This window comes from Phytophthora infestans, genomic scaffold (genome assembly GCF_000142945.1).
Source record: "Phytophthora infestans T30-4 supercont1.15 genomic scaffold, whole genome shotgun sequence".
NCBI classification, from domain to species: Eukaryota; Oomycota; class Peronosporomycetes; order Peronosporales; family Peronosporaceae; genus Phytophthora; species Phytophthora infestans.
The window spans coordinates 708,056-723,581 of record NW_003303744.1 but is presented as its reverse complement, the minus strand read 5'-3'; the positions used below and the strand labels follow the sequence as shown (position 1 = coordinate 723,581).

Sequence of the window (15,526 nt, the reverse complement as noted above, 5' to 3'; positions counted from 1 at the left end):
TGTTCTGAACGTGTGCTCCGTTGTTTAGCAGCAGCACTACACCCAGCGTCCCATACTCGATTTTTAAGTATCTTACAAGATAGGATTTTCAACTCGATTTTTAAACAGGAAAAGCCGCGTTGAAAACTTTGAATCAGGATGTATGTTACAAAGCATAGTTTACTTCGATGTTGCCTTATAAAATGCACGAATACGATCTGTGGTATATATATATGGTAGCGGGCTACATCAGTCTGGGCTTTCCGACGAGTAAGACGATCTTTGTGTCCGTTAACGATCCTGGAACCCCATTTCATTGATGGATATGACTCAAGAATGAGGGCCTTTTCCGTTTTAGAAATGTCCAGAGCTAGAATACGCCGCTCGTTGATACCGCGCCTTGAGCGGAAGATGATTACCTCAACGAGACCTTCTTCGTCTTCCGGTGATAGATTGTTAGGCCTCGCTTAGCGTCCATAGGAACTTGGCCAATCGCGCGGCGAAGAAGACTCGATTTTTTTTACGCCGAACGACATCACAGCCTTACGTAAGGACATTCCGTCGTCCTTGACCAAGGATATCACTTGGACGAAGTCTACCACTTGTTTACGCTTAGACCCCATGTGATCTGTACTGGATGTGGCAAACTCGCTTCTGAAATCGATAAGTCGGCAAATATGTTTTTGTTTTGTCTGGGGTTTGAGGGAGAGTTGTCACCCGTGCTTCCTCTATCGAAGCGACGCAGTTCGTCGTCCAACAGAATGTTTTCGCCAATGGGAGATATATTTTAAAATAGCGTCTTGTAATAGAAATGTTTTGTCCCGAAATAGGAGGCTGTCCCATTATATGTTCGCCGAGGAGAGTGGGTCTGCTTATATCCCCAATACATTTCGTGCGATCAACTGTCCTTGTTTCATTGGTGGCAGCACTCCGGAACACGAGAGAGTAGGATGCGCGTATGGCCCGTGAAGCTGATGCTCTAGCCATAGCGCTCTGTATTTGGTGGTGCTTGGACTGTGCTACGATCAACATGATGAAATTCTACATTCCCAGTTCGTGTTGCGTACGTAGTAGATACACTTCCAGTCATCGTCATGACTGCTGTTCTGTTCCTGTTGTCCATGCTTTGTTTATTGGTACATACGTGGCGTAGACGAACATATTAGACCTTCGCAGATTAAATATCTAGTCTGTTCGCATCCGTTTGCGTAAACTTTCGTCCTCGCTGGAGCAGTGATATCCACCGCGGTGCTCCTTCTGCTTGCCGCTGGAAGACTGGCAGTTGATCGCGAGAACAATGAAAGGTCTAGGTGCCGACCAAGTGTGGAACTAGCTGCGTCCTCGTGCTCAGCAGGAGGTGGCTCGACCAGCTACTCGCGTACATCCTCCAGGCTCGCGCGGCGTGTCTTCCTCTCGAACAGTGAAGCGCAAATAACGTCGATGGTCGTCGATGTCTTCAGGCAGCAGGGCCGCGGAGGCTACAGACGTGGTCATGGTAAGTCGTAGGTGGCGGATTGCCTCATCGCTAATTCGAAGCTTGTGTTTTTTTATGTAGCAATACAGCACGACTTGAACTCCTTGTAAGGGCGGACTGCGTTCTTGGTGGGTTTGATCGATGGTATGAAGACGGTGCTGTGTGAGCTTGGGTGCGGATCACAAATTGAGTGGCAGGGTCACTCGATTGCGGAAGCATTGACTGGGCCACGTGAATAGGTAACACTGAATGAATTTACTTGCCATGAATTACCTCAAATACGTTTGTTGCGTGTGAAGGAGCTGGATCAAGAATGTGACCGGAAGCTTGGCATTGCTGATAGCGAAGAATGTGCTGGTCTAGACTGCCACCTTTGTGAAGTTTGCGCATGGACTTCAAAGCATTCTGCGCACCACGGGCGGTGATGTTGTGCTGGTTCAGGAACGTGAGCAGCGTGGCTTCGGCACTCTCATCAATCTTCAGGACATCGCCACGATATCGCGAGGAGATCTCAACAAGTCTGAAGCCGCCTTCAAAGAATAGCTTGAGAAAAGCGACTACCTGTTTCGCTGTTGATCGCGCATGCTTACTCTCTGGGTCCGTCGATCTCCATATCCGCGGTTCTTGAGGTACCAAGTGAACCAAGCGTCTTTCCAACTCGAAGCCGGAGAGGTACGTCGTCGCTTGCGTGGTTGTTCGCTGAAGGAACGCGGGGTGTTCTGTGACGTCGGCTGTTGTGTCTTGTGCAACTAAGGTGTCAGGTTTGCTGGGGGAAACAGAGGCAAGGTATGACGACCAAGCAAGGAGATTATTGACGGAGAACCCTCTCTCAATGGCACACGCCTCCAGACGTTGAATTGCAGGGCTATCAGCTGCAAGGGACTTCAGTGATGGGTCGTGGCGGAGCAGGTAGGTCGTGAGGGGGTCCAGCACGCGCGCGTTGGCATTGTACTGTTCTGAGGCGAGTCCTGACGAAGACATGAACAGCGCTGAAGCAACCGATCGTATGTTGCCTTTCGTGGTAGAATCAAAGGAATCGAGGTCTAACCGTGCGACGGCTTCTTCGGGGCTCGATTGCTGAGAGCACGAGCATTTTTATGGTATTCTGCAGGAGTATTAAAGACCTACGCGAGGGTCTTGCTCGTCGACGTCATGTTCCAAGCACCATGGTCGAAGATCTACTGCACACACATCCCATCGCCGTTGGCATGTTGAGCTCCACCCCGACGAAATGAATGAGATGTCAAACGCTCTGTCACACCGGCTTTTGCGCCAAGACACGGTTGACGTAGCTGTGGATACCTGGCGCATCTTCAGCTGACTTCCCTTAACCGAAGATGGATGTAGCGGTGCGACGACGCCCGGATGATCAATTAAGTCGATGAGAGGGGCTGTGGGGTCAAGGCTGCACGGGACACAGTATGCGGTTCGGGAAGTTGGCTCATGAGAGAAGCGGTGCGTGCCGATTACATCGCCAAGGATAGCGCAATGACCAGCAGCGGGCAGGTGTTAAATTCTCGTCCGGGAAAAGAGAGAGACCCTGCTCTTCAAATGTCTTCACTCGATGGAAGTGGACGATGAAGATATTCCCTGACCCGATCAATAGATTCTCCTTTCGCAGTAAGGTGAGGTCAGACGCTCGTCCGAAGAGAAACCAAAGCAGGCACAGGATTGCCGCACCTTGATAGTCGGAAGCCGTAGCAGCAGTTGAATACAGATACGTCGTCATTTTCTTCAGTGCTGATTTCATGCACGCGAGCGCCTTGTTGTCAAAAGTACCGGACTCGCGCTTCATGCAATATCGTTCCAGGACTTACCCCTGCTTGAGCAGGTTCTTCTCCGTTGCTGGTCGAAGCAGTGGAAGCCGCTCTAGCAGCCAGTTCTTGCCCTGTCGTTAGTACTGCATCATCGAATGTCTAGCCAAGAGCTGACCACTGCGGCCTTTCTTGAAAGCTAAATGCATGCCGAACGTGTCTATCACTGCCTTCAGCACGGTAGTAGCGTCGTCGCGCTTCATGCACATCTCCAGGTACTCCCATGTCACGCCTTCCTCATTGCGAGACGCGCTCTCGCTCGCACGCTTTGTGTTGGTGGGTGCGAGGTCTGTGAAGCTCATGGTGTGTCGGAGTGTCGGGGTTTGCGTGTTATTCGTGAAACATGCAAATGATTAAAAGTTTGTACGGGAATATCAATAACAGCTATTAAGGCTGTTGTTTACAAACTCAACTCGCATTGGATTGGTCAAAATAATGCGGTATCTTTGTTTGATTCGCTAAATTTATATTCAAGCCTGATGATTAGTCAATAATGATAATTGCGAGCTCCGGTTTTGTCGGAGGTTTAACGATATTCATCCATAACAGCAATCTTCGCACCATGCCCCAATGGAGCTACGAGCGCCGTCGTTGTTCTAAGATATGTCGATTGGTATTGGTTCTAGTGGGCAACACAAGCTCTTTCACAGAGCGAATTTCGCGCTTGCACGTAAAAGATAGCTTTTAGCGCCTTAATCTGCCTCGCGTAGCCCTATTTTAATAGTAACACTATAAAATAATGAAACGCTAAAATATTTTTTAGATTTTAAAATAGGATTTATCAGTCTGCCTGTCACTAATACGATTAGTGACAAAAAATATCTTTGAATACCGATGTCGTGGTGCACGATCGAGTCTGACCCCGGTAGGTTCCTCTTCACCTTTCTCCCCTCCAATCCGTGATCTAATCCTCGCCTTCTTGTTGCAGGTGTGTTCACCGCTCTCATCGAGGACATTGGTGTCAAAGGCGTGCAGGTTGAAGAGCTCTATACGTTAGACGAGCAGCAATTCTCCGATCTGTCGCCCGTTTTCGGTCTCGTGTTCCTCTTCAAGTACGAGTCCAACCACGGGGAGGACGCAGAGCCCCCAGTCTTTGCCAGTGAAGGAGATGGGGTCTTCTTCGCCAAGCAGGTGATCAGCAACGCCTGTGCCACACAAGCGATCTTGTCTATCCTACTGAACGCACAGGACGTGGAGCTTGGCGAGACGCTGTTAGAGTTCAAGGCCTTCACGGGTGATTTTCCGTCGGATCTTAAAGGTTTGGCCATCTCAAACAGCGACAAGATCCGTCTGGCCCACAATTCCTTTGCTCGAGCCGAGCCTTTCGTCGTGGAAGAGAGAAAAGCGACCGAGGACGACGACGTGTATCACTTTGTGGCTTACGTGCCCGTGAACGGCAAAGTCTACGAGCTGGACGGACTACGAGAAGGGCCGATCTGTCTTGGAGACGTGCCAGATGCTGCGAACCGCGACTCGTGGCTGCAGGTGGCGTGTCCTGTGATCCAGAAGAGGATCGAGAAGTACTCGGCCACAGAGATCCGCTTCAATCTGCTGGCACTGGTGAAGAACCGAATACAGACGTACGAAGAGCAGCTCCAAGCGGTCATTGAAGGCGGGGGAAGCGAGCAACAGGCGGCGCAGATCCAAGCAGATCTTGCTGCAGAGCAGCAGAAGCGCGAAAATTGGGCTCTGGAGAACAAGCGCCGCAAGCACAACTACATCCCGTTCATCATGCAGCTGCTCAGGACGCTGGCCGAGAAGAAGCAATTGGAGCCGCTTATCAAGCAGCAGCTGGACGCCCGTAACGCGACGGATGCCAACACAGCCAAACCCACGAACGCCCAGTAGAAAATAAAGACGTACTACGTTGTAATAAGAGCGCTAATATGACACGAAATGCACGTTCATCTTTAAAAGACTAGGGCGTGTTGGTAGCTGCAACTTGAGAGCGCTGCTTAAAGCTGGATGCGGAGAGTCCAGTAGCAGGCCGGGACGTGTTACTCTAACTGTCTTGGTCTTCGCTCTACTCATCTAGCAGCCGCCGCGCAGCTGCAGCACCATGTGAATGGTGCCACCAGCGGCTACATTGTAGTCTTGCAGTGTCTTGTCATCCGCTCTGCTCCACAGAAAAACAAACGAGAGATGTTAGTGTTGTATTCCCTCCATCTCGGCACTGTCCACAGACGTACAGCTGCTTGCCACTGTAGATAAGACGGATTTGGTCCACCTGGATGCCTTCCTTCTCCTGTAGCGCCTGCTTCACGTGCAGAATCTACCGCAACGAGGTTCTAGCGTCAGTATTAGCGAAGGATATCACCCCACTAGTCGGCTCTGCCGTACCGTGTTGTCTGGCTCAAAGTTGAACGTCTGCTTTCGGCCCGTAAGTGTCTGCGGCGGATAGCGCCAGTGACGAGCTTTAGTTAGTACAGCAGGTGATTTCGCCTTCTAAGAACTGCGCACCTTGATCTGAATCTGCATGGTCGTATCGAAGTCTGATGGGTGTTTGGCGTATGAGAACTTGGTGATCAAATCTCTGAAAACTACCGTAGCAACTTAAGCTCTGCCGTAAGGTCGATTTTTAAGTTGCGCATAAGCCCCTCGCCCTATTTCATGTTTTGTGGCTCATTATCTTTATTGTAGCGCCATGTTCTCGTTGTTTTGGGGGCTGTGGAGCTATTTATTCAGCAAGGCGGAGCTGCATCTGCTCATCGTTGGGCTTGACGACGCAGGCAAAACGGTAGGTAAGTGCGTTGGGCAAGTGGCTGCGTCGCAGTGGGGATACAGACTAATTATCTTTCGTGTTGACAGACACTTCTGGAGCAGCTTAAGGGCATTTTTGGCAAGAAGCCAGGCATCCCGCTGGACAAGATCCCGCCCACTGTGGGGCTTAACAGTATGTTGTTTGAGTGGGGAGTTGAGATGATAGGAAAGCGCTTAACGTTTGTGTTGCCTACGTAGTCGCTCGAGTTGATATCAGACGATCGAGAGTCATTTTTTGGGATCTCGGAGGACAGGTGCGGCTTGATACTAAAATTTATCACTGCAGCGTATGGCGATAGCCCTAAAATAACGATACTGCTCCCAACAGGAGCGACTTCGGGCTATCTGGAACAAATATTACAGTGAGAGTCACGGCATCGTGTTTGTGATCGATTCTGCCAATGAAGAGAGGTTTTGGGAAGCCAAAGAGACATTGCGTATGTGGCGACTACAGTGATGTTGTCACAAGGGGTGTTGACAGAGCTTTGATGTTGCAGACGCCATGCTTTCGAATTCAGAACTCTCTGGGGTGCCGCTGCTAGTGCTTGCCAACAAAATGGACTTGGATAATGCCCGGACCGTCAACCACATTTCTGGGATGTTGGACCTGGAAGGGCATCCGGGCGCGGTAGCGAGTTACCCTATCTGTGCATTGACAAGGCGCGTGTAGCAGTTGAAATCGTTGTCTTAATTTGTTGTCACTGACTTGACTACTACTTGTATTGATGCAGGGAGGGCATTGAAGGCGCGATGAACTGGCTGGTTGACGCGGTAAAAGCCAGCGATCGATATTACGAGAAAACAAACGCTGGTGCGACGTGAGTTGGAAGATCCAAGAGCATTCTGCTTGTCAAGAGCCTCGTCGATCATCTGGCAGCAGCAGGCAGGTCCAGCCGCATAGATATATAGTGCACGTCGACTTCCTGTCGGCCGCATGCAAGCTTCAACTAGCGAGCAGGCCCATGTATGCTCGTTCTCATCTCAACAGATATTACGCCCACCGCAAGCTTTGTATCGTATGGATCAATGACAATCTCTGTCTCTATGCAACGGGGTAAGGCACACCCTTTTCTTCGCTTTTAAATCGTAGCATCCTCTACACGTCTACAGGTTGCGCATACGCGCCAGAGTGCTGAGCTCCACGAGCGAGTGACCCGTTCGCAGCGCCATTTCCTCGGCCGTCTCGTGCTTGGAGAGCGCGTCAAACGTAGCCTTGACGACAGTGAAAGGGTTGCGCTGGCCGTGAGTCTTGGACACAATGTCCGTGATGCCGAAGCAGTCGAGTACACACGCCACAGTGTCACTCACCGTGAGTCCCTTGTCCTTGGGCGCCGGACGCAGGAACAGCGTACAGCTGTTCCACTTGCCACGCACCTCGTGGTACAACGTGCGGTCGTCGAAGCGGTCGATGTACGTGAAGCGCTTCATGGCGAGCTTGGTGCCACGCTGGATAGCGATAGGCGGAGACGAGCCCTTGCCCACAGCGTAACCGGCAACGCCGCGCATGTTGCCCACGACAACGAGAGCGCGGAAGTTAACGATACGCTCCTGTGTCGTGACCTTCTGCACCTGATCCACGTGTACGATCTGGCGTAACAGGCCCATCCGGCCGAGGTTGATCTCTCCCTCTTCGTCGTCGTCAGCGAGCTCCATCTCGTCGCCCTCCTTGTTCATGGCGCGGATGTCATGCAGGATGCCAGCATCGGGCGTGAGGTACTGGCCGGGCTGGTCCGGATCAGCGAGCGTGACGCCGTCCTTCTTGAATTCGTCCAAGAGACGACGACGCACCTTGCCGCGGTTCTCGGGGGACACGACCATGAAGCGGCTCTTCTTGGCAGCCTCGGGCATAATCTGGCGACGCGGCATCGAGTCGCGGCGGTCCTTGTCGATGATTTTGTCGGCTCCCTCGTCAAAGTCCTCGTCCGAGAGGCGCCAGTCGTCCTCAGACGAGAAGCACGCAACCTGCAGCTTAGCAGCGACCTTGCGGCCCTGCTGACGAGCCACCGAGGCCGCGCTAGATCGCACGGCGAAGCGCTGCAGCATGCTAAATCACTCGACGATGCTGTCACATACCCAGAAGCGTCCATAGAGCTGTATTAGTCGTATGAAGTGCCATCAAGCGGCACCACATCAAGCACCTTACCAGTAGATAACCCCAACGAATGAGTGGCCGAACCTACGGCTTTCCTAAATCCTGTATAGATTGATTGAATCTCAAAACAAAGCTCGTTCACTATCGAGTTGCGCAGGTAATACGCGGCTTTCACAGCGAAAGACCATCACTCCTGCGACTCTGCGCCGTTTCCGCATTGATCGGATGCGGCTGTCCGCACTCTAGGAAGCGTTGATGGCGTCCCCAGGCGACGCGGACGGCGCTTCTATAGGAAACAAATGCACAAGAGCGGACTGCACATCGCTGCGTGAGGAGCTGGATCTTCTGCGTGGCGACCTGCTGGAGCTTGAGAGCGAGAACGAGCAGCTCCATGACCAGCTGGCCACGCTGCAGTCTGACGCTAACGCGCGTGAGCTGCAAACGCGGCAGACGCTGACAGAGAAAGAAAACGAGATCGTAGCATTAAATGGGAAGGTGACGGGACTCGTGACGCAGCTGCAGCAGCAGCTCGAGCTACACAGCGAGAAGACGACACTATTTGCACCCGATAAGCCTGCTGTAGAGCCTGTAGAGCGCGATTTTGAGGCGTTAAAGACACAAAACGAGGCGCTGGAGACTAAATTAAAAGAGCTGCAATACCAACTGGAGAGAGAGGCTACTGCTGGCTTAAAGGCGCAGCGACAAGTGGCTCAAGTGGCAGAGGAGAGCAAAGACGAACGCAGTGAGCTCTATACGGCGCTGAAAGAGAACGAACTATTGCGAGATGACGCAGTAGAACTGCAGACTTTAGTGAGGAAGATGACGACGCAGGTGAAGGAGTATCAGGTGTCGATCTTGTCCATGCAGGACCAACTTGAAGCATACCGGGACGCAGTCGATGAACAGACGCTGGAGATTTCGCTGCTGCATACAAAGGTGGAGGAACTAGAGCACGAGAAATTGAGTGTGGAAGCCAAACTCATCGAAATGGACGAGCGGGAGAGCGATGTCGACGCTCTGATGGGCGACGCGAAGGCCAAGTTCGAGATGGAGAAGGCCGTGCTCATGGCGGAGCTGGATGAGCTCAAGCGGAAGCTGAAGCAGCAGCGGATGCTAAACGAACAGCAGCAGCAGGTTCAGGAGAGCAAGACGGTGGTGAAAGACGAAGAGGAGGAAGACGCGGTACGAGGTCACGCAGGTGCTGGCATGGAGGACCTGGAAAAGCAGCTTGAAATGCTGCAAGAACTGCGCGTCCGAGACAAAAGCACCATTTTAGAGCTGAATCAGCGTATTCTGCAACAGCAGAGCGACCTGGAGAGTCTTGCAGAGCATTTAAACGTCGATGTTGTGGTTGAAAGTGCTGTTGAGGCCGCTTTACAAGCGCAGAAGGCGAAACTCGAGAGTCTTGAGCACGAGAATGCAACGCTGAAGAGGCGCTTAAGAGAGCAGCGTGAGCTGGCGCAGGATCTGGAGCTACGACAAGGTATCGTGGAGAAGCAGCTCGTGGAAGCAGAGGAGTGGAATGCCAAGTACGAACAGCAAGCTGGACTGGAAGATGTGGTGAAGTACCAGAAGAAGCTGCGCGCACAGCTAGAACAGCAGCAGAAGATGAATGTCAAGCTGCGTCAAGATCTAAACGAGCAAGTGGAGGCAGCTGGGAGACTGCATGTGGCGTTTGAGCGACTAAAGGCGGACGCTGGCAAACCTGCCAGTTTTGAGTACGATGATCTTGCGATTGCGGATCATTTGAAGGGCCAATTGGCGATCAACGGCGCTGTAATGAGGCAAATGGAGGTGCAGATCCAGGAGCTGGAGGCTGAGCGACTACGATTCCTGAAAAAACTGAGAGATCAAGCGCGACTGGCCGGCCACAAACTCTATGAGCAACACGGCTTGACAACGGAAGAGTGGGGCGCTGTAGAAGAGTTTATTGATCGCGTAAAGCAGACGCCAGAGGTTGCAAAGCGGCTTTTGGAGACCGATTGTGAGCTTGTGGGGACTCGTGATGGAGATCAGACAGCACAGGAACACCAGGATTCTATTGATGAGCTCGAGCGGAAACTTGACGTCAGATGTGAGGAAAACGCGATTCTGCTGAAAGACATGGAGCAGCTTCAGAGTGAATTGGAGGAAGCGCGGTCTCATTCTTCAGTCAAAGCAGCGTCGCAGCCAATCTCCGGTCCAGAGGATACAAGAGGTGAACTATTGCGTGCACTAGACACCGCAAAGACAAAGGCGCAACGACAAGAGGGCGTGATCTACCATTTGCGTGCGGAAATTGCGTCGCTTCGTAAGGAACGTGAGCAGAAGGATGGCAAGAAGGATGCGTCGTCTCCCAGTGCTGCGTCTGAGAGCTATGATCGGACACGAGATGCATCTGACAGGAAGCTTACCGAAGAGGTTCACACCCAATCTTACGCAGGAACACAAACATCGCCTGTAGCTGACGAAAAGAAGGCACAGACTTCTACGCGCACTCAAGCTGAGGACGATACTGGCGTGAGATTGCAGATTGAGGAGGCAATGCTGCCTCGCGTTGAGAAAGGCAAGGAAACTGCAGATGCGGATAATATTGCTCTGGTTGTAGCCAAAGCTATTGAAACGCAGTTTGCACTCCTCCAAGCCCAGACGGGCTCGCTGCTGCCTTCTAAGACGCTGGCTACACCAGCAAAAGTTGTTACTGGAGCCAAAGCTAATTCACCCGAGAGACCCCTTGCGACGAAGTCAGTTAATCCGGCCAGTCCCGTGTCTCGAACGACCGTGGATAATCTGGCGTTTGAGAGCGAGGACCAGATGATGCAGCAAGTTGACCTTATGCGGGAACTGAACGTGTGTCTGGATGAGTTAGTGGCGACAGAGGCACGTAACGAGCAGCTCCAGACGCAACTGCATCAGCATGAAGAGGTATTCCAGTCCCTGATGGATCAGCACACTGTCCTGTACCAGCATTTCTTCCAGATGCACGCGCAGTACACCAACGCTGAGATTCGCCTTCGTCATGAGCTGGAGCAGGTAGCAGAGGAGAAAAAAGACTACAAGCTCAAGTGCGGGCGGTACGAAGCGGGATTCCATTTGCTCGGCGTGCAGAACCAGCAGAGTCTAACGCTGACTGGTGACTTACTTATCAGCGGGAACGAAGCGCAGTTGCGCTCCGAGGTGATTGAACTGACTCGAAAAGTTGCTGCGTATGAAGTGAACGAAGCGCGACTCAAGCGGAAATGCCACCAACTGCATAGCGAATGGCGAAGCAGCACGGAGCACAACAAGCTACTTAAACGTGAGTGGAGCGAAATGGAGAGGACGCTCAAGTATCGCGTCTTGTACCTGGAAACGTGGAAACAGGGCGCTGACGAGATGATTGAGCGCATGGAGAAGACGTTGGAGAAGAGCGTGTTGCGGGAGTTTGCAGACAGTCAACAACGGACGGTGGCGGATGTTCTCAAGAAGTACAACGCGTTAAGCGAGTCTTACGCAAAGATCCATGCCAAATATCTAGAGATGTACGACTTGCCTGCTCAGCTGAGTCGAACACGACACAGTCTCATGGTGTTGCAGGCGGAGAAGAGCGCTCGTAAGGACGCTAGAGCAGTCGACTGTGACCCTGCGGTTTTGCAAGATCGGATAACCCAGTTGGAGAGCGAGCTACAAAAGCAAATGGAGCACGTCAAGGAGCTCGAAGACGCCAACTGTACAGGTTTACTCCACAGCGACGAGCTAGTAGCGTCTCTCTCGATCAAGACAGACGCTGGAGACGACACGGAGCTGCGAAGTGAGAACAGACTTTTGTACGAGAGGATCAACGAAGTGGAGCAGCTCTACGAGAGTCTCGCGCTGGAGTGCGCCAAGTACAAGGACATCGCGTCACTTGCTGCGTCGCAGGCTAACACACTGACGAAGCGAGCAGCGCAGGAACAGGGCAATCGGGAGCAGCAAGAAGAGCAGCTGCGTGAGCTGATGGCATCGTCGGAAGATCACGCGATCGTAGGCGAGCTCCAGCACCAGCTGATGCAGATCAAGGCGACGTATCAGCAGTTCCTCGTGCAGTACGACCTGGTCACAGAAGCGCAGCAGCAGATTCTGTTGAAGAACCAACGCCTTGAGTTGGAGATGGAGAAGACAGCGCAGGAGCTGTCTGCGACTCGAGAGAAGTCCAGCGACAGAGTGCAAACTCTGGAGAATGCGATAGCGCAGGTCAAAGAGCGCGACTGGACGGCTCGGAACACCAAGTGGGAGGCGTTCCGGAAGCGCTTGGACGCTCTGGAAAGCGACATTCAGGTCGAGCAGCAACGTCGCAAACAACTTGAGAAAGATCTGGAGGACAAGCGAGGGCAACTGCCGCTGCTAGACGTCAAACAACCAGGAAACCAGAGTGAAGTGGGTCGACTAAAGAGTCGCGTGGATGCGCTTGAAACACGAGAACGGCTGCTCATGGGGCAGCTTGAGGCGGCTGCGAAGGCAACGGGCTCGAAGGAGAGGGAAATCCGGCTGCAAGCTGAGCTTAGTGAGACGAAGGCACTGAATGAAGATCTCATGCGTCAGGTGGAGGCGATCCAAGCGCGAGTCTCCGAGCTGCTGAGGCTGAATGGAGACCTGGAAGCCGAGAAGCGTGAGCTAAGATGCAAGTTCGAAGATCTGGAGTTGGATTTACAGGACGCGCGTACAGGGATCGCAGGCGGGGAGACACGACGCCACGATAACCAGCGAGATGACTCTAGTCACTCGCCGTTGATGCGACAGAAAGTGGGTCTGTACGAGAAGGACCAGGCGGAGCTACAACAAGCAGCTCAAGTGACGATCGCCAGCTTGAAGCAGCTCGTTGAAGAGAAGAACACGCTCATCAATGAGTATCAGCGGAAACTTGCAGTAGTTCGGGCTTCAAGTGCGCAAGATAAGGCGCAGGATCGACTGGAGACAACTCAACTCAACAAAAAGCTGTACGAAGAGAACCAGCGGATGATCGGGCAGCTGAAAGAAGCGATGAGTACTATCAGCAGTATGGAGAGATCGGGCAAGAGCAAACAGGCTCTGCAAGCTGCCCAGGAGCGCCATGACCATGTTCTGCAGGAGTGGAAGCAAGCTGAGATCGCGTTGGAAGGCGCAAAACAGTCGATTCGAGAGCTGCAGATGGAACGCGAAGTGCTGAGGAACGAGAGAGACCTTGCTGAAGCTCGTGCAGGAGAGGCATTGGAAGAAATCATTCTGCTGAAAGAGAAAGTGGTCGAATGCGAGAAGCTCAGGCAGAAGTTGGAGCACCAAGTTGCGTTCGTTAAGCGCGATGTGGCGAGGAAGGAGGAAAAACTCAAGGCGCTACGTGACGCGATCATCAAGCTGAAGGAAGAATTCTTGAAGGCGGAAGATCGCCACGCTATTGAGATCGTCAAGGCGCAGCACGCCATGAACCAGGATTTGAGTGCTCGGAAGCGGAAAGAGAAGGAACGTCGCGAGGAAGAAGAGGACGGGTGGAAGGAGGAGAAGACGCGATTGCAGAGCCAGGTGCAGATGCTCCAAGAGAAGTATGCGCTACTCAAGAAGAAACATGAGCAGCTATCGAGACGGAAGAAGAAAGTTGGGAGCGAGGAGAAGGAGGAGAAAGACGCCGCGTCGGAGGTCGATGTGCAGATATTGAAGGATGAAGTCGAACGGCTGAAGCGGTTGGTGAAGGACAAAGTGGTGAGTGAAGCGAGGGCAGTGGAAGAGTTGGAGAAGAAGATCAGGATCCTACAGGCCCAGAATCTCGCGCTGCGCGAGGCTTCCACTCATGCGCCAGTGGTGCCGACGGAAGTTGATGCGAAGGCGAAACGCGAGCAGCTTGAGAGTGAGCGGAAGCTGCAGCGTCGTGTGGACATCTTGATGTTACGACTCAAAGAGAAGCAGGCGGATGTGACCAGTAAAGACAGTGAACTTGAACGTTGCAACGAACATGTAGCCAATTTGGAGGCGGAGTTGCAGGCACAGCAAGCGAAGAATGAGAAGGAGCGTTTGGCACAAGTAGCGACTGCAGCACCGGCAGTCTCTTCGTCAGTGAAGCAGCAGTTGGAGGAAGTGGAGCGCCAGAACACTTTCCTCCAGGAAACGTTGGCGCTGAAGCGGAAGGAATGGGAAGATTCGTTTACAACCCAAATGCAGCGGTACGAGACGCAGCTACAGCGTCTACGTCGTCGACTTGTTCAGTATGGAATTCCCTCGACTGACGATGATGTTGACGATGACACGAAAGAGCACGAGCCTCAGACGCGGCTGCGGAGAGAAGAGCAGCGTTTCCTGGTCGACCAAGACGTTCGGGAAGAGCTCCTTGCTCTTGGTGACGAGATGCGTAGTAAAGAGCAGGATATGGTGGCGAAAGACACGAAGTTACTCGACCTGGAGCTGGAGATCGAAAGTCTGCGGCTGGAGTACAAAAGGCTACAGCGGAACAACCAGCAGCGTGGGAAGGATGGCAGTGAGGATACCTCATCAAAGCAACGTCGAGCGGCGAAAGGCGTCGCTGCAGGCCGTGGATCTTCTTGGGCGAATCAGGAACGACTCGAGCTTGAGGAGGTGATTGAGAACATGAAAAAGGTGATCGAGAAACTTCGTGCCGAGAACGAAAAGCTGAAAAAGGCTGCGACAAAGCAGGCGGCGATATCTCCCGAGCGAGTGGACGCGATGCGACGCAAATTGAAGGAGCACAAGGAGGCTCGAGAACGACTCGAAACTCAATTGGAGAAGCTGCAGCTTGAAAGCGGCGAACTGAAGAGGGACAAGCTGAAACTTCAGCAGAAACTCCGTGCTAAGGCGTCGTCTTCCAGTTCCAAGAGCGAGCATAACGCGCTGGATCTTCTGCTGAAGGAGAAGGATCGGCTGTTGCTGCAGTCCGAGAAGGAGCTGGCGGAGCTACGACGTCGAGTGCTTCAACTGGAGTTGCTACTTGAACGTGACGCCAACATCGAAGATGTTGGGCAGATACAGCATGGACTGGAAGAACGCGTCAAGGAGCTCGAGACGCAAGTTCTCGAACTGGAGGACGAAAACACGAAGCTAACCAACGAATTGGCGGCATTCGACGAGGACTTTTTTGAGGAGATCGAAGATCTGAAGTACAAATACGCACAAGCTGTGCGCGACAAACGCAAATTGGAGAAGAGACTTTCGCGAAGTGCCGCCGACGAGGCTTCTCCCAAATCGACGTCTTCGCGGCGTAGCAGAAGCTAGCGAATCGTTGGGCACAGCCCTCAAGTGTGCGTATCTAACAATAACGTTTGTATTACTGTAATACTCGAAGTACCCATCTTCAACTTCCTTTTGTGTAACGTACACAATAATGTAATCGGTTACCTATGGTTACGCTCTTTAAACCATAACCACCCATTACGGATCAGATTCTGAGTCTTTTTGTCACAATCCAAGTGTCTATAGGTAATACACGCA

General features: G+C 52.4%; 4 protein-coding genes across 4 annotated transcripts; 3 read left to right on the top strand and 1 right to left on the bottom strand.

Annotated features, from left to right (window-relative positions):
* Positions 1-4,101: 4,101 nt before the first annotated feature.
* PITG_09508 (ubiquitin carboxyl-terminal hydrolase, putative) lies at positions 4,102-5,115 on the top strand (the record flags this gene model as incomplete). The annotated part of the gene is made up of 2 exons (XM_002903107.1): positions 4,102-4,132; positions 4,196-5,115. The coding sequence occupies 2 exons, from the start codon at positions 4,102-4,104 to the stop codon at positions 5,113-5,115; spliced, it is 951 nt and encodes a 316-aa protein (XP_002903153.1).
* A 796-nt stretch (positions 5,116-5,911) lies between these two features.
* PITG_09507 (ADP-ribosylation factor-related protein, putative) lies at positions 5,912-6,849 on the top strand (the record flags this gene model as incomplete). The annotated part of the gene is made up of 6 exons (XM_002903106.1): positions 5,912-6,016; positions 6,076-6,160; positions 6,226-6,281; positions 6,356-6,464; positions 6,525-6,691; positions 6,763-6,849. 6 exons carry the CDS (start codon positions 5,912-5,914, stop codon positions 6,847-6,849), a joined length of 609 nt encoding a protein of 202 aa, XP_002903152.1.
* A 169-nt stretch (positions 6,850-7,018) lies between these two features.
* On the bottom strand, positions 7,019-8,176 carry PITG_09506 (30S ribosomal protein S5, putative; the record flags this gene model as incomplete). Its single annotated transcript, XM_002903105.1, has 2 exons — positions 7,019-8,089; positions 8,171-8,176. One exon carries the CDS (start codon positions 8,068-8,070, stop codon positions 7,132-7,134), a length of 939 nt encoding a protein of 312 aa, XP_002903151.1.
* Positions 8,177-8,980: 804 nt separating this feature from the next.
* Positions 8,981-15,310, top strand: PITG_09505 (centrosome-associated protein, putative; the record flags this gene model as incomplete). Its single annotated transcript, XM_002903104.1, has 7 exons — positions 8,981-10,111; positions 10,154-10,257; positions 10,315-10,446; positions 10,504-10,558; positions 10,670-10,795; positions 10,844-11,782; positions 11,894-15,310. The coding sequence occupies 7 exons, from the start codon at positions 8,981-8,983 to the stop codon at positions 15,308-15,310; spliced, it is 5,904 nt and encodes a 1,967-aa protein (XP_002903150.1).
* Positions 15,311-15,526: the final 216 nt, after the last annotated feature.